Source organism: Rhipicephalus sanguineus, chromosome 2 (assembly GCF_013339695.2).
Source record: "Rhipicephalus sanguineus isolate Rsan-2018 chromosome 2, BIME_Rsan_1.4, whole genome shotgun sequence".
NCBI lineage: Eukaryota > Metazoa > Arthropoda > Arachnida > Ixodida > Ixodidae > Rhipicephalus > Rhipicephalus sanguineus.
This window is the reverse complement of record NC_051177.1, coordinates 35,381,417-35,407,228: the sequence shown is the minus strand read 5'-3', so window position 1 is coordinate 35,407,228 and position 25,812 is coordinate 35,381,417. Positions and strand designations below refer to the sequence as shown.

General features: G+C 45.8%; 2 protein-coding genes across 2 annotated transcripts in view; one reads left to right on the top strand and one right to left on the bottom strand.

Annotated features, from left to right (window-relative positions):
• Positions 1 to 25,812, bottom strand: part of LOC119382725 (myosin light chain kinase, smooth muscle-like) — a 141,691-nt gene that overhangs the window by 33,157 nt on the left and 82,722 nt on the right.
• LOC119382721 (uncharacterized) overlaps positions 25,313 to 25,812 on the top strand; it is a 25,211-nt gene continuing 24,711 nt past the window's right edge. Inside the window, exon 1 of the mRNA XM_049412311.1 lies at positions 25,313 to 25,413. Within this exon, the coding sequence (XP_049268268.1) occupies positions 25,345 to 25,413 (69 nt within the window). The 5' untranslated portion in view covers positions 25,313 to 25,344. The remainder of the gene's footprint in view (positions 25,414 to 25,812) is intronic.

The window sequence follows — 25,812 nt, the reverse complement described above, 5'->3', positions numbered from 1 at the left end:
TTGAAAATTGTAGCTATTGTTGTTTCTAGTAGCCCAGGGAGGCGTTACACATATTTCTGAATGTAGGGATGACGTGTTATAAATAGTTCATATCAACGTTTGAGCTATCGCAAAACAGCTAGAACTATAGACAACTTAGAGCTTAGTTGGAGATCAAGAAATGTAAAGAAAAACACCTGTGTACCCAACGTTGTGTACGCGCTATTGAGCGCCAACCCATAGTAGCCAGAATGAATTTTGGGGACCCACTGATGCACGCACCACGTATGTGTGAAATACATCTCAGACACTTTCTCATATCCTTCCTTCGTGACAACTACCGGTTTGAGACGCTGTGATTGGACTGCAATGCCTCCGAGACCGGCGCGCGTTCTTCAGACCAGGCAATGATACCTCAAGAGTGAGTGAAGTCCACCTGCAAAGCTATACAATTAAGATTCTGAACTGTGGCCGCTCGCTGACAACACCTGGCACCGAGCACGCCACGTTCCAACCTTCAGCATTACACAATATCGGCTGCAGTACCCCATCCAACAGCTTTGCTTTTTCAAGAAAAGTTGCGCCGGTCATATGCGTATTTGCGCGCACCGTTTTCCACTCGTTGACGCTCTCTCGATCGTGGGCTTCTCGGCGATCAGCCGTTTCTGATATGACAATCTGATCTTTTATCGAGGCCACATGTCATTTGACGTCGGCACATTTCATTGTTGCTTGGATATGAACAGGTGACCGTCGTTGTTGCCTTTAACAACCGAAGTGTTGCACTACTAAGCACGTGGATGACGGTCCAATTCCCGGCACGGAGGAAGGAAACAGTTAGGAGGGAGCGCTTCGCAATGCCATAAAAGAAATAAAAAGGAAGAAAGTAGTAGGTCAGGCATGCACGCGTAAAGCCTCACTTGCCCCCATTTTCCCGGAATGGAAGGGCTCCTCAATTTTCTTTAATGGAAGTATACACTGAAGAAAGACCGTTGTGAAAATGTCACTCAGAGGTGGTTCATGCATCCTGTCAGCTTTCGTTCGCTTTCTCGTCTCTTTTCGAGCCGTTTCGTGTCATATGCGATGAACGACCATCTAGCTCAAAACGACAGTCTACTCGGTGAACCTGTTTTGACACGTTTCGCTGCTAGCTACGCACTTGCTCGAAGCAAAAGCAGGGAGAAAAATTTCTTTAGGACACAAGCCAACATATATGCGAATCGCGGCAATGCAGCGCGCGTAGAAGAACTGCAGCTCTGTAATTGGCGCGGCGGGGCTTGGCACTTTTCCGAACGCCTGACAGCTTCGTATTCATAAACCTTATACCAATTAGAGGTCTTACGACACCTATCGTTAGCGCTATACGCCAAAACGACTCCCGAGTACACGGTGAATCAAAATTAACGAAATGCCACTCAAAGACCATTAGTTTCGCCTTTGCATGAATGCTAAATGACGCTTCGTGAATCATAAATAAGGCACAAGTCACTCGTTAATCATGGAAGCGCGAAAAATAAAAAAAGGAACACATACAGGCGGGACAAGTGCAGTCGGTGCTTGTCCTGTCTGTATGCGTCCCTTCTTTATTATTTCACGTTGCCATGATGGATGAGCGTTCGAATGAACTAGCCCATATTTGCTCTTTACATACAACAAACAGCACAAGTACGAGCGTGCCTGTCACTAACATCACCGCTGTAGATAACAAAGTTTTAAGTTTAGTTATGAAGTTCGGTGACTACAAGTGTCTAGCCTAACGGCTAACAAAGCACTTTACATGGGGGGAAAAAGCAGACTGACCAATAGCATGTCGAGCGAAGAGGAGAGATAGACATGAAGAGTTTGAGACAGATTGTTAGTTTTTAAGTGAATAAACACGTGAATTAATCTGAAGAAACAATCACAGTTATATATGTATGTTGCAAAGTCATGCTTGAGAATACTCAACAAAATTCTGCAATATATCAATGTCAAAACGATTAGCCCATTGAGGTTGATGATTTTTCATGGCGGCTTAAGTCTATGAGGGGAGTTCAACTAAGAGATAACTCGTCGTTTCAAACGCACTTACAATAAAGATGGGAATTTTCTACTTTAATTTGTGTTCTACAAGAACACATCTTTCGTTTCATGTTCTACAGAAGTGTGTTTCGCCGCTTGCCCTTGAGCTCTGTTCCGGAGAACAGGTTCCGTATACACAGCGGTGTGCCTCTGTTCGGCGCCGATCTGAACTCCGGAAGTTGACTAAGCCATGCTCTTCCATGGATCAAACAATGTCCGATCATTTAGAACGCGCTTGCGGCCGCGGAGTATTTGACGCTAGGAAAAATAATCGTAGAACCGGATCAATATACACTAATGCTCAGAAAGTGGGTCGTCCGCTCAACCACCGGACGCAGCTCACTTTTCGAAGAGGCTTACTCATCGAGGTAAGATAGCGTGCAGAGCATTTAACTGGAAGTTCGTTTGGCGAACAGTCAAACGAACTTCCAGGTAAATGCTAGCATTACTCTCCGTGGAGCGATAGATAATGATACAGAAGCGCTAAAAGGAGGGCTCGAAAAGAGATTTTATTACTATCCCTTCTTGGACTATACTAGAGAAATAGAGCTATTAGAACATATGTTAGAACGAAGAAAAACAAATATGACAAGCACCGCTACCAACTGTCTTACTAGGCTTTCAAATGTTGTCTTCACGATATCTGAAAGTCATTATCTTTGTGTGAAACATATAAGCAGGTGACGCTTGAAAGCCGAATGAAACGCTCAGTAACGGCACTCGTCGAACTTGCCATCTTTGACTGTATAATCAATGCGAATCCGCCTCGTTAGGTACTGCTTCAGTCTTACCAAAACTACTAAATAGTCTTAATAAGAGGAGTTATAGTAAGGGGACTAATATTCTCAATAAAAGTGTGCGATTACGTTTTTTGGGGTGGTACAGAATACAGTGAGTCGGGGAGATAACAATACGGCAGGATCTTTTCATTGTGTCGCCACGAACGCTGCAACGACGGAGGTAGCGTGCGGTATTGCGTGCCAGCAAGCAATCTTATCTTCTGAAGACTTATCAGTGAGGCAGTGACTTTTTCATCCAGTGCCCACTTCCTCGTTTCCATCGTTTCACGCCATTGAACGTCGTTCGATAGCGCCGACCTTAAGAAGCAATGCTTGAAAACTGCAAGATTGCATGAATGCAGCGACTCGCAACCAGATTCCGAATAGCAGCAACCAAACAGTTCGTCCGACTCGTCTAAGAAGACGCACAAAGCAGGCTCGACAGAAGAAAAGGTTTCTTCTGCCCCTCTTTCGGTACTAATCTTATCCAATGAAGAGTGCAGACATGGCCACAGCGGCTGCATCTCGATGGAGGTGAATTGCAAGAACACCCCTGTACTTTGGTTCAAGTGAACATATGAGAACCCGAGCTTCTTTAAATAATCACAGGTCCCCTCTACGGCGTGTTTTATAAGCATGTTTCGCCATCATCATATTAAAAGCCCCGAATTCCATTACGTTACTGAATAAGCATATCGGTAACCTTATAGACGTCCTTTTTCCCTGCATTAAGAACAAATATTTTGCACGGTCGCTTTTAGTTGACGGTGTAGTAGCCTTAACACTGCACAAAAAAACAAACAAAAATAGGTGGTCAAGGTTGCGAGACGTTACAGTCGACTTCAATGTTTGCATCGACTGAACAAATAAATAAACAACGTGCATTATAGGTCCACCGACGACAACATATGACGCGAGACATTCCAACCTGCTGGTTGTTTTTTTTTTATGTTTATAGTCGTGTCGGTGTTGGCAGGAGCACTGGTGACCGGTATGTAGGCTAAGGTCATTGAAGCTCCCCGCTTTCACTGGAGTTGCGCCCACGCGCACCATTCATGCCGCTTTAAATGAAACACGACATCATGTGCATGCCCCTGGAATGAAGCACTTCTTTTAAACTCATCCCGGTTAAGCTTCTTGCACTCAATGCGCGTAATACTGCTGTCTCAGACGTACGCCGGACAAACATACTCGTACTGCCTGCTACTGAGAGACAAGATGTGCTGTCGCAGCATATCATGTCGATACGTCAGCAGCGATATCATAGCGTTATCGTGTACGCCTGTGCATGAAAGCATTTCGCAAACGCAGTTCAAAAGTGTAAAGTATATGTACCTCACAGAGGACTGCAATAAACTTCAAATTTCAAAAAAAATAGCTGAGAAACCAGGTCTATTTTGAGTGTCTCTTGGTGACTGTCCAGACACTGCGGTTAGTGTTCTGTGTAGTACAAGCATAGGTGCGCTAGCAAGACAATTACAAAATAATGACACAAAAGCTTCCAGGAAAGTTCGGGAAGGGGGCGTTGACATGTAAAATGCATGTTCACAACACTGCTTTACAAAGTTCAAAAAAAGGAATTTACGTGTTCCTCTCTTTTTTTTTTTTTTTTTTTTTAATGGGGAGATGGAGGTAGACATTATGGCAGTCAGTAACTGAGCCTCACTGTGGAGATAGCGCTGTCGCAATGTCATTTTTTACCATCGTGGTAAACAGCCTGTGCCGAACACAATGAGAGAGTTTCACTTTTACCATCTTGGGACCCTTGTTTTTTGTTAATTTAGTATCGAATATATGAAGCGTCATTTTGGTTGACTGGTACAGATGACAGACAAATCTGTTAATCGCTTTGTTGTCAATGACAGCGCTGGTTCGGGTCAGCCCATCGATGCGACACGTCTAGCGAGCATACTTCTCGTGGTAAAAGCGAAGAACATTGCGCGGCATGTTTCAACGTGCAAGTGATGCGGTCACCTGTGGTTAATCGAATGACTCTGCTCCAGATAGGTTTCGCGCGCTCCGTACAACAATTGTTTCACTTAAATGTCTATTTTCACTTAGATGAAGAGTAGCATAATTTTTTTTACCTTATTATTATCAGCGTCGTGAAAACAGATGTTATCAAGCATATGTCGCCGCCGTCTTGAGACGTGATCCGTATCGAAAGCCGCCTCCCCCTCCCCCCCCCCCCCCCCCCCACACACACACACTTTGTAAGCAGTACCTCACACGTAAAACTCGCACACTTCGAAGCTTCGTTGCATTCTAACGAACAGAACCCCGCGGCCAGCCAGCACTATTAAGTAAATAAGACAATCTAGTCATTACAAAGTGATTATATTGCTTCAGATGGTGTGGAATATAGTCTCCTGTGCAAGCATGCAGAAAAGCGAACGCCTTACTCTTTAACCATAAACTAATTTTAAGCACTGACAGTCTGTCTAACTATACCAAAAGAATTTTGTAAGGAAAAAAATTATGTATAAGCCACGCGAGTAAGGCAATTCAAACCATGTGTCGATGTAGTGCACTAAGAAAGCCGTCTATTCACAAAGACATTCTTCACTCAGCTTCGGAATTACAAATGCAGCGTAGGTTTTCTTCTACGTGCTACGAAAGGAACAGGTCTTTTCACTTTCAATTCCAAAGACAAAGGGGCTACAAAACGAAGGAAGAAACAGGGTGAACGATGTGACATTCGATGTTTACATTAGGTGCGCATTCGTGCGACGATTAAATGGCCCCCGAGAAAGGCACATCCTCTCTTGCTCAGCGTGCTACTAGCGCATTTGATGGAGTTATTAGAGCAAAGAGGTGTAGAAATTATGTTACGCCGAAAAACTTAAAGCGTAATCTGTGCTATGTACTTACACACTAAGTTCGCTGTTTTCTATCGCACTGATGGAAACTTTTGTGGCAACCACAATAATAAACGTGTGCAGTGCTGACACAACTTGTTGTCCAAGTTACTGCCGTAATGAGGGTAAGGTCAATCGAGGCTCAGCAGCACATGTTTCACCGTACCACGCGACGCGAAAGAAGCCGCGACTCGGACTCCGGGGCCCGACCGTCGAATCAAGAAACGAAGGCTTACGTTGAACGCAGGCACAAGCGACGGTAACGACTACGACGTTGAGCAGATGCAACGGTGGCAACGACAATCCCGGCGAGACTCTCTCGCCTGCGTGGCACGTATCCAGTGCGTGCGACGACAAAGGGCGATCGCACTTCCGAAGGCGCACAGAACGCGACGACGCCGGCGGCGAACACCGGGCTCCGAATCCCCCACACGCGTCGTCCACCGTAAACTCCTTCGGACTCCTCCTGCTCCTCCCTCTCCCGCGCCTTCGGTGAACGGCGCCAAGTTCTCACGATAACCGCTCGAGGGCGCCACGGACAAACTAAAACGGACAGCCGCGTTTTCGCGGGATGGCAGGCTGTAGTTTTCCACGCGTGGAATGTTTCCTTCTCGAACGGCAGCTGACGACAAGTATACTGTCGGAGTCGCGAAAAAATATACAGAACCCGAAGGGCAGACATTTTCCAGAAGCGCCGTTCCCCTCAATCACTCGTGGAAGTTGTTCTTTCGCTGCGCCCTACACTTTCGGCCGGACTTTTCTATAACCCAAACAAACCAGCATCTTCCACACACTGCCAAGTGAAGACCGTAATAACTGATGGCTTTTACATACATCGCAAAGCTACATACATCCGAAACGCGTGAAACATTGTTAGCAGTGGTTTCGAATATATTTCAGTTCCTTAATTGGCGCCCTTTCACGTGCACGAACACCTTGTTGGATAGTTTAGCAATCGGAAGAGAAAAAAAAAAAGGTTTCGTTTCAATATGATGACAAAAGTGGTTCGATGCGAGGCATTGATAAAAGGCGTGGACACGTAAATGAAATCGGGTAAGACGTCGGAGACTCAAACATTTCACGGAAGACCAGAAAGTGTGGGGTCGCTGTTATCGAGATAAATAAGCAGCGCTTTTGAGACGGCAGTTGTCAATGACAGGCCGCAGGACTTCTATTGAAAAGCGTCTAATGTATGGGTCCTTTAACATTGATTGGCTTATCTCCCATAGAAGACTACACAGTACTCTGAATCATCAACCTTTTTTCAAAATGTACTGATACCACAAGGAAAAAAGGGTGTGAAAGGTCCGACTGAGGCAGGGGTATGAGGCAGAATTGGCGCCCCCGTTTAGATTATTGCACCCCCCTCCCCCTTTCGTACGCACGCCTATGCGAACACATCAAAGTGAAAGCCCCTGGAAAAACAAAATTGGGGAGGGGCGAAGCATGTAGGGAAGGGTGTTTCAGCTCCACTAACATGAAACCTGGGGAGGGGTGAAGCATGCAGCGTGGGCCGGTGTTTCCCACAGCAAAATCGCTGCTAATGGGCAATGAGAGACAGAAGAAGGGCCCGACCGAGGTAATTCGCCACATTGTTTTGAGAGAGAGAGAGTTCTTTGATGAGGCACTAGTGGTGCCAAGCCTGAAACCGGGCATGTAGGGAAGGGTGTGTCAGCTCCACTAACGGCGCCGGAAAACTGCGTCGGAATGCAGCTTACCCTAACGTTATTATTATTATTATTATTATTATTATTATTATTATTATTATTATTATTATTATTATTATTATTATTATTATTATTATTATTATTATTATTATTATTTCCTATATGCCCGGTTTCAGTTCCCATGCGGCGTGTAGGGAACGGTGTTTCAGCTCCACTAACGTCGTCGGTTAATTGTTGGGCTAACTGTTGCCTTCATTTTTATGGCGAGTAAAGCACCATCACTTTGCAGATAAGTTTCAAGAACTGGTGTTTCAAATAGATTGCTTTACCGTAGAGATCCACGTTTGTGTCTCTGCTTTTAGAAACTTGAGCGCCTCGGTAAATTTCGTCGGTGATTCTGACAACGATGCTAAACCAAACAATGTTTCAGGCAATAACGACGAACCTTTAACTCATAATATGCCTAGTATGGACCGGTGGCTTGTAGTGGGATTTGCCCGATTTTTGTGGCGCATACCCGTTTATGATAGACCAGGACGACTACATGACACGCCAACAAAGCCGAGACCCTATGGTGCTTCACCCCCAAAACTATAGTACGATCGGTACTTGAACGCTTATCAAAAAATGAAATTGCCAATAGCTTACCTACATACAGCTTTTCTCGTCAAAGCTGAGTAGCCTATATTGAGACCTCGTAAACTAGACTTATATCTCGACTTGAGTTGAGGTGAGGTAAGCAACCGCCCAATAATGGGAGTGATGTCAACGGTTCTCGCCGTAACATCGCAGTATGAGCGAATTTGGTGTGCCATTAGGGTTGTGTAGTGTCAAGTGCTCAGTTAAGTCGAATCTTCGGGTCACCGGGTCAGGAGGCTCCTCAAATAAATTCGATCTGCTTCTTTCGAACGAATGGGAACAGCGTTTTCGTAAAGTTTCTTAAAATGCCACTGTAATTATGTCCACGAGTTCCGCGTGGTCGGGACATTGAGTCGGCATTGTGTTGTTCTCGTTCATTCCGTCCTTCTTCATTCCGTATTGTGCTGTTGTTAAAGTTGTTAGTTATGAAACCAAGCATATGCAAATCATGTCAGCTGCGTCTGCCTGAGCGCGACTGTGTGTTTAGAAAAAATAGTTGACAATTCAGAGTATACAGTGTGCACTCTGCAACGGGACAGCAAGTTAACACAAACAGAGGACGACCCACAGCCCGAGAAGCCGACATGACTCGCTTTCTTCATGCACCTCTCAGCACCCTGATTGTCCCGGCTATCACGCCACGATCATCGACAGCCTTACTTTTACAAGAACCACTGAATGTTCTTTTGTGTTGAATTTGCGGTGTCCTTTTAAGTCGCACCATAACCTTTATCGTGAAATCACATAAGTTTGGGCGAGTCGGTATTCCATTTCAGCATCTAGCGCACAACACAGAACAAGGACCTTCTTCGGTTGTCACTCGGTCCTTGTACTGTGTTGTGTCCCGCCACGATGGTCTAGTGCTTATGGTACACGACTGCTGACCCTAAGGTCGCGGAATGGAATCCCAGCCGCGGCAGCCGCATTATCAATGGAGGTGAAAATGCTTAATGCCTGTGTACTTAGATTTAGGTACACGTGGTGCCCTCTACTACGGCGCCCTTCGTAATCATATCGCGGTTTTGGGAAGTGAACCCCGACAGCTATTATTAGTCTTAGGTGTCAGCATCTAGCGCACAACACAACTTTATGTTTTGCATATGTGAACCGAAAAAAAAAGCTGCTGTATTTAGATACCAAGCAAGAAACCTGACTCAGCGAGCAACCTTTCGAGCTTGTGTGAGCAACGAACAGGGTCAAAGGCATCGGTCCAGCACTTCCTCCAACTCTTTCACACAAGCGCGTGTTCGCAGTCGTCGCACAGCCACTCCGAAGGCTTTTCGCGGGCAACGCTCTTCAAGCCCGCGGAGGCAGCGAGAAGGTGGCGTACGCAACACTGGCAAACCGCAGAGTCTCCTGCGGTGCGAAGGAAGAAGTCGCTCACGTTCCGTCGTCGTCCCGCTTTTCGCGCCCCTCCCGCTGCAGGCTTTGGGTGTCGCCGACGCCGTGGCGCGCGGGCCTTTCCCTTTATGACGCGACGCTGCCGTCGGCGGCGGCCAAGGCGAAGAACCCACTTGGCAGCAGTTCAGGAGCCCGCACCAAGTGGGTCGCCTCCGGGGCGCACCGCGACGTGTGGTTCGACCCTGCCTCGCGCGTCTCGCTCTGGCGCCGCAGTTCGAGGTCGCCAGGGTGGGTGCCCCGCTTTTACATTCTTCTTTTTTTTTTTTCAATTTATTCTTTTTATAATCGCGGCGCAGTTTTCGTTAAACGCTTTCTTAAACGTCACTTGTCAATTGTCATCGGTTAAGCCATTGCGTGAGATCCGCCTCCGCACTCTGATATTACAGAGTTGTCAGACTTGAAACAGTGACTTCTTTTGCACAAAACGTACACGGACACAAAGAAAAAAGAGGCAGACAACACGGGCGCAAACTCACACTGATTTATTTTGAACAACGAACTGTACTTTTATCTGTACTTTTATTAGCAAAAGAAGTCATGAATGAGTACCAACTCGCCCAACTTTCAGTACTGTTGAAACAGTTAGTTTTCAGTTTAGGAGACCGCATTCTCATACTCGGGTTAACCGGAAAAAAGTTCTGGCTTATGGACACAAAGATTACAGGCACGTATTTCAGTAATAACCACCCTATATTTGCTCAAACGATTGATTCATGCATGGGATCTATCTATCTATCTATCTATCTATCTATCTATCTATCTATCTATCTATCTATCTATCTATCTATCTATCTATCTATCTATCTATCTATCTATCTATCTATCTATCTATCTATCTATCTATCTATCTATCTATCTATCTATCTATCTATCTATCTATCTATCTATCTATGTAATCTCACTCTACTACTCTCCATCCCACCTACGACCTGAGGAAAGTTCCTGTTGTGTAAATTGCGGCGAAGAATTCTCCATTCGGTTATCTTTGATTTAAGCCTAGATGAATTCACGTTCACTGCTCGTTCCTGAAAAAAAATTAAGAGAGAAAAGAAAGGTACCGAGATTGAACAGAAAAGTAATCTTTATAATTTGCTGTCATAAGCAGGAGGGAGTCGTTCTGTTGCGACTCATTGTGACTGCGTGTAATTGGCTTTTTGGGCGCCACTCAGTACAACTGTCGCGCTCGTGTAGAGCCGCTGCATCAGCGTTTGTGGCCGTGAATCGCCTCTGTCTGCCTGCAAAAACAAGGTCCCGACGGGTCAAGGCGACTCGCCGAAGCGCCTCACCGCACAATCCTTTCGTAGAGAGCTTTCTTGGCACCGGCGCCAGCAAGCCATCATCACCGCCGGAGATACTGAGCTACAATAGTGGCTTCTGTTTTGTACGTTGCGTTTATAATTAATTACCGCGCCCCAATTTTGTGATGTCTTGACGCCGCTGTTCCATCTTTTGTCCTCCTTCACTCGCAAAACGATTAATTAGACACATATCCTTGTCACAGTTGGCTTCTTTGAGCCCGTCACCACTATTTATCTTACTGTGTACACAACGACAGTAATGTTTTGCAACCTAGATTTGCATGTGGTTGTAGCTTAGACTGCTTAGACTACATCTACTGGCGCGGACAAAAGTAACTAGAACACGGGAGCTATAAGCCAAACTGCGTCCTACTGCACGTCCTCTAGCTGTCTCGAGGAGAAGGCTGAAATTGGATCTCGCATGCTCGCCAGCCAGCGCTGATAGCCAGTTACACACCTCTCAGTCTGAGCCCGTGTCCACGCAAATATCTTATATACTCTAGCACTTTTCGTAAGACAAAATTCAAGTCAATCCTCACGCGGGACACATGATTACCGCAAACGATAAGAATGACTTGCAAGTTTCGGACCCTGCTTCATTACCGTAGATTTTAATGTCATTCCTGCAACAAGCCTGACCGAAACACCGAAACTTTGTAAACAGTGTAGTCTAAGCATGTGTCTGTGGTTATTAGTATATATCATAATCATCACCCAGCACCTGGAGTAGCATGTCAGGCGAATAGCCAGGCAAACATCTCCAGCTTTTCATTAAAACATCTCTCTCTCTCTCTCTCTCTCTCTCTCTCCTTGCTTTTGCGACTGAACAGTTGCGACACTGGTTTTTTTTTTCCTTTATGTTATATTTTGTACCGCATTCAAGCAAGATTTCTGCGTCACATCTTGAGCGGCTAGCCGTTTCTGCAGCTGTCCTTCAGTGTAAGACATTGAATTTGTTTTCCAAGCATTGCATTTGCAAGAGTACAGCTCAATCAGAAATAATTATAAAGTAGAAAGAATGGACAGGACTGGTCGCATGCGATGACATTAGAAAAAACCGTTCTGAAAATAGCACCTTTTAGCATGCCGCGAAACGTGTAGGCATAGTTGTAATGTCGATTGTGGAAGACCGGTTGCACTTGATTTCTGTACTACAAGTTCCAGTTCCCGCTCTGACACGTATCATAGGGTACTGTCCCTCAATTTATGCTAAAATGACGTAACATGCGTGTGATGCAACACGCTTAGTAAGCTAGATCAGCTAGAAACGAAAGACAGGTGGCGACGCTGCAGGGCATGCAGTTCGAGCACCTTCTCGGCGTAACGTTATAAATATCAACGGCATCTGCTATGGCCCTGCATGATTCTCTGTTGACCGAAATGCGTCGATAGTGTTTTAAGAGAGTCAGAGGCTACACATGGCAAATTTCAGGATCTTTCTTTTTTTAGCCAACGTGGCCGAAACTTAAACTGAAATACGTTGAAAAATCCTTCCACAGAGGGCGCCCCTGGAGATAACGTTTCGACAACTGGTCTTGTCAGAGATGTCTGCTCTGCTGCGTTCAGTTACACAAATTAAACAAAAAAAAATACCGTGTTAGTCTATTTTTGTTTGTTCATATTCTTGGTTCCAAGTCCTTCATTGTCTCCGTCATATATCACATCTAATAGTCTGAGCGTTTACTCGTAAGCATTTTAATCTATTCGATGTTTTATTTTTAGTATAAATTTCCAGTGTTTTCTTTATCTTCATAGGTGTTTAGCTTAAGCGTCCTGCCGCCCGGCTCCTTGGCCCATCCCCATTAGTGAGTAAGCGTCATCAGGAAGAGGACATCACCGTCATCAAGTGGTCTCGTCTTCTTCTCACTGCCTTGAACAAGGAAGAATACAATCCAGCAACCGGAAGAATACGCTGCTAGTGCTACAGACCACCGAAACCAATTTTTCCCCTTTTTTATTATTTTTTTTTTCAATCTTTATCCTACGGCTTTTGAATTTCTTAACTCTCACTTTTTACTTACATCGCGTTTCGTTCTTTCTTTTTGACGTTTCATAGGGTTTACATTTCCATTTATAATTGTCAGTGTGGCCAATCCCCCTCGTGGGCATGAGCCGGTCTCCTTTAGGCGACAGACAAACAAATGCTGTAAGCTTTCAGCACGAAGCTCAAAAAATAGAAATATGGCGTTCATGTTCCCAACTAACGCGAAATTATCTATAATAGTGCTATAAAATGATAGCTTGTCCGTTGAAGTTCGTTTAGTGTCTAATTTTAGAGTCTCTTTAACAATAAATTGCAGCTCTTAGTTAAATTTTGTTATCGTATCTCGAGCCATAGGAGAGGAAGAAGAAGACACCTAGCGGAAAGGCCACCATGGGTGCGTTGAAATTTCCTTTCCCCAATTTCCTATTTCGATTTTGCTTGGCAGGAATCCAAAGAAGTAAATCTACGAAGCTATCTGGCGTACCGCAAATCTTTTCTGTCGCTGACAGACCACGAAGCTTAGACGCTCCCGCTACTTTCTGTGCATGACACGACGATGTTCGTTAGAGTGCTACCAGTATAATATGCACCGCTATTGCAAGTGACTTTATTTAAACACTCTGCTATGCAAGAGCTAAGTAAGACTATATAGCTTCATCGAAACGTTCACTCTATTATGCTCGCCGTCTTCTGTCGGTAGGCGTTCCTAAAAACATCGCGAAGGAAGAATGGAAGATGTCGCGTAAGGAGATCTCGCACATTTTCTTCACGAATATACGCCACACTGAACTTAACTAAATGTATATTCGCACTTCTTAACAGCGGAAGAGACGTTCAGTACCGGATTGAAACAGGACAATTTAGGGCTAAGTAACGCACATACTTTCGTTTCCACCGTCTTCAGTTCGGGCCACATTGGCGTAATTTCCACTCCAACGCGTAGACCAGGCCCAACATAAACTTTAGAGACCAGATTCGTCGCGACACGACGTGGTTTTCAGATTATCACCGAATCCACGTTTCAGGCACAGGCATAGTATGTATACTGAACCTCCATTGACGCGAATCGACTCCTTTAAGTATAGCTATTTCCCACGAGTAATTAGTGAATGGAACATGCTGCCCGATTCACTGGTTTCCTCTTCCTCCATTACTGCATTGCTAAACGAGCTCCATACTCTTGCCTATTCGGGTCATTCGGCGTTTCCAAACACTAATCATTAACGTTACGCTGTGGTCGCGACGAGTACATTTGTGTTTTCTTTTTCTTTTCTCCTTTTACTCTTCTTTGCATATCTCTGAAGCAAGCATGCTGTAATGCCCTTCAAATCATGTTCACTTTTATGTCGCGTGTATATTTTTTATTGAACTGTATCGGTTTGTTGATCCATCCCTTTTATGACCCTTCTAGAGTTAACGATATTAATAAACAAAAAAACAGACACAACGTGGTTATCTCGAGCAATTGCGCATACAAGTCGTTATACTAAAAACTTCGATGTCGCGTTTGAATCCGTGAGTATTGTACACCGAGGTTTACCAGATAACGCCAATCTCGCGGTACTTGCATGCAACTCTGTATGACATAGTGCCGCACTATATGCTGTTTATTTGGTCTTAATTTTTCCACATGCGGTATTTCACGTCCGACTTTGACTTTGTGCGTAGGTGAGATCACGGAGACCAGTGGCTTTGGAGGTGCGTGAACTTTCCCTTAACTTTATTGCCAATAACTCACGAGAATCATAACCATTTGTTACGAAATACCCGTTATGACACAGACCGAAGCGATACTTTTCGCTAAAAAAAGTGTTTTTTTTTTCTTTTTTTTCGACTGTATCCTGAGTCTTAAACAATAGTATCGCCAAAAGCTTTCTGTGGCTTGCTCACGCCGCTTGCTCTAATAAAGAGAATAATTCTCATGATATATAAATACGAATGTTGTATTTCTTAATTACTTTTAAAACTTATTTTGTTCCGGCGTGAATATTGCTACGTTGTGCATAGGTCCTACAGCGGAAGTCTAAAGTTTAACATAATCTTTATCTTCATCGGAGGAAACTTTTTTCTTATCGAAGTTCGTACTTTTTGTTTCGATAAAAACTTTACGCAGCGAAGTCCCAAATTGTCTCAGAATTCGCCCAAAGGTCTCTAACGAACACGACATTGAGTACTATACCGACGTCCAGGGGACCAATCGCAATCGGCAGTGATACGCCGTGAAAATAATTCCAAATTGGAGAGGAAGAAGTGTCTGCCCAGATTTATTACACCTCATCACCGGCCACCTTCGCTCATTCGGCCAATCTACGCCGCATACAACTGATAACAGAGTTATTCCCGTGAATATAACTTCAGTTTGTTTTTGATTCTATTTTCGTTTAGAAAAAACAACGACCGGGTAAGTATTAACTTCGATAATGCATGTTGCTGGCCGAGTCGGTCGTACATCAAGGTGCTGCGCCCGTCCTCGTTCACTTCCTTGTCCGTGTTTCCTTTGCGCAGCACCTTGTTTAATAAGTATTAACGTTCACAGCAATCATAACCAAAATGCGGCGTGTCGCATCAATATGCACCAAGCTGCGTCCAACACTGGCCCTCTTGAGCGTGGTGCGTAATCTACCACGTGCTTCGTCCTTGCAGACTCGAGGCCGAAGCGCAACCCGAACGAACCAAGTATCTCACCGTGTCTGCCGTAGTAATACTTGTTCTCACCGTCGGCGTGGTCCTCCTCATCGCCATTACTAGCCGAGGTAAGGCTCTTTACAACAGAATGCGACCATTTAAAATGTGCTAGTGTTTACAAGTTTAGGTATTAAGGCGAAAGCCTTAGATGCCTCATTCAACGCGGAAAGTGACCGTCGGCGGCGTCGGTGTCAACACGATTGACGCAAAGAATCATCACGTGATGACGTCACTCTATATCATCATCGTGACGTCGCAAGTAGCTAACATTTGTGACACATAACCAGACGTCACATGATGACATCACATGTCATCGTCGCTTTGTCAAAGGTGGGCCGATCTCGGAGCCTCTACAAAACCACGTGATGTACGTAAAGCTTCCAATACCTCCGATCCCGGAGGCAGCGCAGAACGAGGGACCCTGTGGCATTTTTCTCGCAGCCCACTTGGGGAAAGCCTGTACAGTTCCCTCGCGTGTCGTTTGAAGGGTGTTTGTTTGTTATTGTATCAAGTCGATTCGCTGTTCTAGCATCTGCTTCGAACGGCGCGAAGTTAACAACCGAACTCGGGGGTACCTTTTTACGCGTTCTACAAATGGCCGTTTTGGTCGTTGCAACATCGCAAATCACAAATGGCCGTTTCTTTCAAACCCGCTGTGGTAGCTAAGCAGTTACGGCGTCGCGCTGCTAAGCTCAAGGACGCGGGTTCGATTCCCGGCCACGACGGCCACATTTCGATGGGAGGCGGAATCGTGGCCCCAGAGGGGTCAAAGTTATTGTGGAATCCCCGTACCACGCCATGCCTCATAATCATATCGTGGTTTTGGCACGTCACACCTCAAAAATTATTATTTCCGTTTTAACATATCGAACATATTCCGCAGCAGAAAGCACGCTTGAAGCGATGCCGAAGTCGAATCGCCAACCACTAGTCAATGTACGCAGTAATATGCTAAAGAAAAACGCATTTGCGCTTTTCTCACCAATAAAGATGTTGTGCACACACAGAACATTCGCTACTGTATCTTTTTTTATAGCGGCAGGAAAACGTTATCACCGGCCTAAATATATGCGGCGTGATGATAATGCCAACTAATCGCTCAGTAGAGAGCAGCGCGGCTGCAACACGAGAATATAAAAGTCCCGTTGTCAGCCGCGTGGTCACGCGCGCGGAGGTCGCGCGCGGAGGCCACTATTCGACCAAGCCTGAACTACACACACGCAAAAATGATAGGCGTAACCTTAAGGGACAAGAAGAGAGCAGAGTTGGTGAGGGAACGAACAGGTGTTAAGGATATCTTAGTCGAAATCAAGAATAAGAAATGGGCATGGGCCATGCGTAGAGCGCGAAGGCAAGATAACCGCTGGTCATTAAGGGTAACTGACTGGATTGCAAGAGAAGGAAAGTGCGCGAGGGGGAGGCAGAAAGTTAGGTGCGCAGATGAGATTAAGAAGTTTGCGGGGACAACGTTGCCACAGCAAGCACGGGAACGGGTTGATTGGCGGAACATCGGAGAGGCCTTTGCCCTGCAGTGGGCCTAGTCAGGCTAATGATGATGACGCACTACACACACGCTCAACGACTCTTCCGTGCTGTTCAGGGGACAAAGCGAACCACAAAGGGGCCGTAGAGTCGACGGACACCAACGAACCCGTGAACTACGTTTACGCGCGTCGGAAAGCCACTAGTGCCGACAAAGATGTCGGCGGTCACGCGAAGCAAAGCAAGAAGACTGTCACCACGTCATCGTCAACGGCTGCGAAAGCCGACGAGAAAACCGCGAAAGCCACCGGGGCACCACCTTCATCCCCCACTCAGACGGCACTCAACGGCACCTCGCCTCCTGTAAAGCCGACCGAGAGACCAGCTCAGAATGCTAAGCCGAGGACGGCAAGCAAAAAGCCTGTCATGAAGCCCCCCGCCACGTCCACCGGGGAACCTGCGAAAACTGAAAAGACGACGTCTTCGAAAGGACTGCCACCCGGTTAGTACATTTATATGATCATTAATTAAGCATTGATATGTAGCACAAATAAGGCGGTAATTACGGCAAATGCAAACAAACGAATAATAACAACACTAAAGACAAAAAACAACACTGAATGCATGGAAATAGGACATCCTACTACACTCTGTTACAACCTAAAGGGGCCCTGCAACACTTTTTGAGCATGGTCAGAAAATGCTGCCGATCGGTAGTCGAGGCTCCTGATAACACGCGAGCCAAACATTATTGCGCATCACCCGGCTTGGAATTTGCAATTAGTTCTAAAAGTCAGCTAAAAATCACTCCCTCTTCTCTCTACAAATGATGCCATAAGCCCAAAGTCCACGGCCGTTGGCTGATTTGAGCATAGTGAGCTGCAGAGTTACCGTGGCCGCCGCGGGATGCCGCCATGTGCCAGCGCGCGCGCTCGCGATCGCACTGAAAGTAAGCCGTGCGTTCGAAGAAAAAATGAAAATAAAGTGCTCAAGGTCATGAGGCGCGCTGATGAAGGGACGCGTCTTCTTGCTCCCTTTTCATCCCCCTCCCTGCGTAGCTTTCAGCGCGCTCGCTGGTACGAGAGGAGAGGGAAAGCGCTGAAAGCGTGCGGCTAAATCCCCGTAACTCCGCTCGTACTTGACGGATTCTAAAACTTTTAGCGGCAGCCGATTCGTGCGGCAGTAAGCTCTTTCAATGAAGCCATTAGACGATTACTTGGAAAAGTGTTGCAGAGCCCCTTTAAGAAAAAAAATGTGAGCTTTGTCCACAAATCAGCGGCGCGCCTGACCTTCACCTGTGAAAGACAGTCGTGCTTGCTGGTTTCCGCTAGAAGAGTACGTACTTTTTCTGAGTTAATATAAATACTACGCGCATATAGAGTTAAAGGTTCGTCGTTGCTACTTAATACATTACGTTTGGCTTAGCAGCGATGCCAGAATCCCTGACGAAATTTACCAGGACGTTCAAGTTTTTGACCTAAGACGCAAGCGTGTCTCTGTGTGCGAAAGTCATCTAGTGAAACAGCTTAAGCGCTTGAAGTCATAAAAGTTAGTGGAGCTGGATGAATATATCATTAGAGAAGGCGAACAACCAACAGCGAAAGGCAGTTAACGATTGAAAGGCGTCGCGAATACCGCGCACACAATGGGTGCCACGCGCGGGTGTAAAATGAATTGGAGGGTCTTTGTTAGATACAACATTAATGAGGACTAACCGTCTGTTAGTTTTCATTACTGCTGTGTCTAACAAAAAAAAACGAGCCCTTAATATTCCCCTTCTTTCGTTCATTAGAGGGACTCGTGATATTAGGAAAGCATGAAAGATACGGCGCGAAAATCGGTACATGCTGCGCACGGAGAAGCAGAAAGAAGCGTCATCACCAACTTAAACTTATTTCCAACTCTCCACTTTTGCTAGAGATGTAAAAAGCACAGCTTCGCCCGCACTGTACTCCGCACCTTCTCCGCCGTGTTTCTTTGTCACTCGTTTCCGTCAGTCGCAAGTTAATTTTGTCCATTTCTGTTCAGAAATATTGAACGTGGCTCACTTCATTCGAAACTTTTTATACTTATTTTATCTTAGGAATCATATAACGAATCAAGAATTACGCTTTGGAACGAATTAAGCGAAGAATGAATAGACCTACAGAACGAACGCACACATTACGCTTCTTCAGCGAACTTTGTTAGGATTAAAAAACGCGAATTCTATGTGGAAGCATTACCCAGGAACGGCATAAACTACAAAGTGAACTATTTCATGTGCGGTGCACTGGGAAGGTACCTATCCAGCCTCTTCAAATATATGCAGGATTTAAGATACCGCCAATAACAACGAACCGTCAGAAACAATGGAACGAGCTAACCCGCTGCATGATGACATGTTGGTGCGTTAAGGCAAATGCCAAGCCATCTTCAAACTCATTTTACTAGAACATATACCTTACCGCAAAGGTCAATCAGAATTCAATGTGTGCGACTGGTCCTAAATACGCATTTTTTTTTCAGCGTTGTTGCATTAGATGAACTATTAACGCATCAACAATTGCACGAACATAGCCTGAAAGAGTTACGATTCCCTGTCGATTTCACGATAATATTTTTACGCAAACATTGCGATGTAATCTTATGCGATCATAACAACGAATAAGACAAAACAGGGAGAGCTCGGCATATTAATTTCGTTTACTTGTTACCGGTGGCGCGAAATGTGCGCCCTGCAGAGCTAGGCGAGAGACCTCTCGTGTGCGCGTACGGCAACGGCAGTCACGACCCGCTGGTGTTCCCCGCGGATGGCCTGTGCGACGCAGTGTTCTTCGACTCGCTGTACAAGTACCCCGGCTACGTGCTCTCCGGCGTAGACAACAACTCCTTGGTGCAACTGAGAAGCTTTCTCAAACACGCCAAGAAGTACAAGAGGACCCGCTTCGGCATGGGGGTCGCAGCGGAGTGAGTGCGCCTTTTGCTCTTTACGATGTAATCGTTTGTTGCGTGTCGCAACGTAGTGATCGTACTCTCCATGAGCCGAAACAGCGCTCGCCTCGTTCCGGTTTCCTCACAAAATGCACATCTTACGAACGACATCAAAAGTGGTCATACTTGCATTTTCCTTCGTAAGTTGGTAAAACGTTGCAATCACATCTTACGCTCTCTCTCACTCCATGTCTACGTTCACCTGTGTGAGCATTTTTTTTTCTTTGTGTTGCTTCGTTTTTGCGTTGCTCTTGCTTTGCTCCTGCTTTGCTTCTGCTTGTCATCTACTTGGCTTCTGCATGGCCTCTTCATGGCCTCTGCATGGCTTCTACATGGCTTCAACATGGCTTCTACATGGCCTCTGCGTTGCTTTTGCTTTGTTTCCTTGTTTTCCTTTTACTTTCGTTTTGCTTACTCGAAGAACCACGCAGTATACATATAGTGACCTTTCTTGTCTATTCACAAAGGGCTGCGGTTATGACGCTACATTTCCCTGGTGTGCCTGTTTGTTGTGCACCACCTGGCCAGATAAGTCTCATGTCAGACGCCACGTCCGCGCAAATGTAGAACTATACATTGCAAAAGAATTTGTCGTTGCAGAGAGCCGCTTCAGTTTTGTTGACGGTGTTCGAACGTTCACGCATCCCGAAGCGGAGTCCTTCATCTGTCGCTGGCAAAGCTAACTATTGCCCTCCACCCTCCTCCTTCCCCACTCCTTTCATCCCATGGTTTTACGTGTGTGTAAATAAAGCCTCGGTGATACTAATCTCGCGGGGTTACCAAAATTATTCGTATCATCCGAAATTCCTATCACCAGAAAACATAGGAAATCAGTATGCGACAAAAGAAAGTTGGCATACGCTTTGATTTAGTGTTTTTCAAGGCGGCAGCGACGTCATGAACAGCTCTGAATGATTGCCAGTAACGTTTTTAGACGTCAGCAATCATACCTGTACTCGTAAATATACAGTGCATGCGCGCGTGTGTAATTAATGAACGAGATGTGTTGTGCCCCGTGACCGCTAGAAGCACCTTCCTAATCTTACTACGCTTTGCTGCATGACAACAGAGTACTGCGGCGAAAGTGATTTAGGAAGCGCTTTTTTCACACGATAGATAGAGGCAAAGCTCCTTCGCCAAGACCCTCCGCTTCGTCTCTTGGGGTCTTCGTCCACCTTTAATGGGACTTCATGACGGACCCACAGCCCAAGTTTCAGTATTGTTTCATAGAACGTCTGATTGCGGGGACATGGCGTGCATCGACGTGGCAGGCACTTGTTAACACAGTACAAAGACGCTGATGCCTCGAGCACAGGAGCACTAGTCAACGCGTCGGAAAAAAAAGCGCGACGTCAACGTCATCTGTAACCGTCATATGTAAGGCGCCTAAATGCCTCCAAGATTCGCGCGCACTATCTCGGAGGCAACGACGCACCGTTGATGGTCGCGCTGCGCGCATGCCCTCGCCCGCGCGTCACTGCCGGGTCTTGCCCGACAGCGCGGGCAGCACCTGTTCGTACCTGTGCGCTAGCGTACGTTCGTATCAAACGTCGCAGGGTGAAAATCGGTTCGCAGCAACCGTACTCAATACATTGCAGGATAATGGGCCTTGGTCGGGACCACAGATAAATTCGTATCACCCCGAAATTCGTAAGAGCCGTGATCGTATCACCGAGGTTTTACTGTATTTTTTGTCGTTTTTTTTACATTTATGTCTTCATCGTTCCTCGAATACTGAAGAAAATGTGGCGACAGAATGTCTTACTTTCTCGTCATGGTCGCCGTCTCTTTTTGCATTTAGGCACGTGGAGAGTGCGAAGGCAGAGTTCACGTCAAACACAGCCGAGAGACACTACCTGCCCTACCTGTGGGCCAACAAGGTGTACGACCTCGGCGTTCTAGATTTCATCCCTGACCAAGAGATGGACGCCGGCGAAGTTAAGCTGCTCTTTGACCTCCTCAAGGTACGCGACCTTACTATAAGGGCACGGCCCTCGCCACTTGATACGCCTCGTTAACGCAGACACCCGATACGAGTGCATGAGACGCGCTTGCCAGCCTTTGTGACATGTTTCTATATATTACTCGGTAACAACGGTTAATATAGTTTGAAGCCCACATTAAAATAGGAGTTCACTCGAGAGTAAGCTGCCGAAGTGATTTACAGACAACGAAGATTGCAAAATATTTCGGTAACAGTTAATCTAAATGACTCCATCGCACTACTATAATATGTTGGGGAAAAACACTGATCAAAAGCCCGTTTGGTGCTCACGCCGACCATTGTCACTAATACGTGTCCATTCCTAATAATAAGTATTCCTATTTAAGAATCTGCCTTTTGACTCGGAGAGGCCTTGCAAACATCCTCATGCAAGCTGAGATTCATGCTTCAATATGGTGTTCAAAGCTCGAGGTGCCTAGTGCTGGAGGGATATACTAACATGATCTAGCGAAGTTGTAGAATAGCTCAGCGAGACAGTCACTAAAGAATTAATCGTTGTGATAGTTATATTACTGTAATGACATTTAATTAATTGTGTTCGGGAGCACGTACTCTTCGGGAACAGAAACAGAGGTGACCAAGTCCTAATTATCATTATTATGCGGAGTGGTGTTCAGGCATTTTGGGATTATGTGCGAATAGTTTTCTGCGCACTGACGCTCACACGTTTGACTTACTGTTGTTTTTCAGGAGTACAGACGGCTCCAGGGTTTGATACCGAAAAAGGACGGACTAAAGACGTACGTGGTTCTCGGCATCGCGCTGTTCAAGAAGTACGAAGGCATCTACGAGGTCTTCAACAACGAAATGAGGTACGAAGATGCTCTAGCGAAATTCCGTTACCTCGTGGGAAAAAGAAAGTGTGCGAGAAAATTGGTTGCGAATTCTATGAATTGATGGAAAATAAACTAAGACAAGGGTGCATTAAGTTCGAGCCATCCTCTCCCCAGGGGCGTAGGCAAAATTTTTTAAGGGGGGGGGGACACCTGTTTTATCTGAATTGGGGGCAGGGCAGGCAGATGTGGTCGAGTGTGAGTTTGTGCTCTGTATGTCACGGGTCACGGCAACAATAATTACGGGGGGATGGGGGTGGCAAGGGCCCGGTGTGCCACCCCCTGGCTACGCCATTACCTCTCCCCCTTTATATCCCTTTGCACTTATCACGTGTCTTCGGATCAAACCTAACTTCTGTTTCATTTTCATAATTTTAATAGTATATACATTACGCGAGTGTTTTTAGGTCTCTGTAGAGCCGCACAACATTATTCATTTTACTCCATTAGTCATCACTAACAACGCATTCATAGTCATGCCATTGCAGGGAAATCTAATATGGAAGACGATGCTAATTCCATCTGGCTGACGGAATCAGTTCCTTAAAGAAAATAATTTTTAAATTAACCGTTACTGCAAAATGTGTGCCGAGTTCACAAGAGCTTTTTTTTTCTCACCATGTGGCTGGCGCAGCATAGCCTTAGTTGCTTTTGCGCCACAAAACTTAACATAACTAACTAACTAACTAACTAACTAACTAACTAACTAACTAACTAACTAACTAACTAACTAACTAACTACTAACTAACTAACTAACTAACTAACTAACTTAACTAACTAGCTAACTAACTAACTAACTAACTAACTGTTATGCCACTTCCGGTCTATCAACAGTACGAAAGAATGGTAATTCTTCCAGGGGCTCGTTCCTATGCTAACGCTCCCAGGAATTAAACGCACATAAATACCTAACAGAGTGGACGAGGGAGTGCCCTCCGTCGTATCCTAACCGGTAGAGCATAGGACGCGTAATTCGAAAGTTGTGGGTTCGGATCCCACCGACACAAAGGGATCCACTTTAATTCCTTTCTGTATAGGGCATAATCACTACACTACAGTTTGAAACACAAATAATTGTCGCCCTCGCTTTCCTCGCTTAATTGTCTGTTGGTTTCATTGGTTCCGATCTATGGAGGACTTCCGGTACACATTTCCGGTTTTCACTTCCAGTCTCAAGCCATCTCCGGTTGACAGCATACGATTTTGGTTTACTGGCCTTCTAGTCCTGTATACTAACCTATTTCTGCTGCTACAAGTTCACTTCCCGTAAGAGTCGCGCTCGGGTACGCTCCTTCTATATGCAACATGAACTCGGTTATATGTGACCGTCGCCATCATATCCCGTTACATATGACGGGACGTTACAAGCCTCTAATATAACAGACTACGCTACCAGGGCGTAGCAAAGGGGGGGGGGGGGGGGGGGGGGGGTTTAACCCCCCCCCGAATTTTTTCAGGTTTGCTTGCGTATATATACACGTACACATACAAACGCCGCACGAACGTACATAAAGTATGGTTTGAACCCCCCCCCCCCCTCGAAAAAATTTCTGGCTACGCCCCTGTACGCTACAGAGCTACAGATAGCTTGAGCTTCGTAGCGTGACGTTGCTAACTGAACGCCATCGCTGTGGTACTTTGCGCACTTCCAGGGAAAACGTCGTGGACGTGCTCATACTGCGCACTCACTTCAGCGGACGGGACGAGACGCGAAAGGACTGCGTCATACAGGGCTCCACGTACTGGAAAGGCTCCCTCACGCAGTACCACCCTAGCCTGGTGAGTCACGTGTCCGTGTATCGTCTGTGGATGCAAGAAGCACTGCGCGATTTAACGACTACATCTGGCTGCACTGCGCACGTTCCTTCCTTCCTGTGCTACCTGTGGGTTAATACAAAGCGAAGTTTTTACATGAGGCAACTAGGAAACTTGCGCACAGTGCCGTATGTTATGTACGAGCAGAGGGTGTGAAGGGTCCTCCATTACGGGGGCAAAGTTTTCACTACAGTGCCCCCCCCCCCCCCCCCCGCCCCATTGTGCGCAGCCTACGTGGAAGAGGACGGAACCGGTTAGAGTTTTTGACAGCGCGGTGAATGATTATGTAAACAATGATTAGTGTGCATGTTCATTTCGAAATGGTCAATGCTTGCGTCTCATAAAATTGTCATTATATTTATTAATGTGCTTTTATGGCTTCTGATATTGGGACATTTACTTCCTTATGAGATACATCCATTCTGTTCTGCTGGGACTAATGCATAAAATATTCAATGTTTAAAACATTGCTTATAAGTGCCCCTCCTGCTGTAATCATGCATAGATTGGCAGTACGTGAAACTAATTAAGTGACTAGATAAATAATCAAACTATCAATTAATACTCTTGGGAGGAAGAGTTTTAGGTTTCCACTAAACCTAATTTGCATTCGAGCTTCGTTTGGACAAGTGTTTCGTTTCTTATCTCACGTACGCATATGGTGGCCGAACTTGTGCGGCTACCCTGTCTTCTGATGGCTCCCCCAAAGGCTGTCGTGTAACTGTGCTGTCGCCAACCCATTCCGCTTTTTTGTCGCAGAACTACACGCTGATGTACATGGCCAACAGCAAGAACAAGTTTGGGCATGCGAAGATGCTGATATCCATGTCCCTGGCCGGCGCTTGTACAGATCCGCGGTTGGAGGCAACAACAAGAGCGCCTACATGGTGGGGGTCAGATGCAAGCCCTACGGAAGCAAGGAATACCTCTACCAGCTGCGGAAGTTCGCTCGCGTGAGTACATCTAGAGGCTATTGCAGAGTTTCGTGTTTGCGAAACTCACTACGGTTTCTTCTGTTACCCTTCCAAGCTGCATTATCGAGTATGTGTCATACTAATGTTACACACCTGATGATGAAAGTGATTATGTATCTTAGTTTGCGCTGCTATCTTGGTGAGTTGGTGAGAGATGGCGTGAAGTTTTCCACGAAATTGTCACGTGAAGCTTTCACGCTGCGATTGTTCATCTACAGCTGGAGCGACGTTTAGCGTTTTGATCTGTACCATATCAGTTCATGTGGCGACAGTCATCCTCGTTGCTTTGTTTATGGCATTTGATACGCTTTTCCTAGGCCCTTATTTTGACGCAATTAAAATGCTTTTTATCACTCGCAAGGCAAAATAACTGTGAGC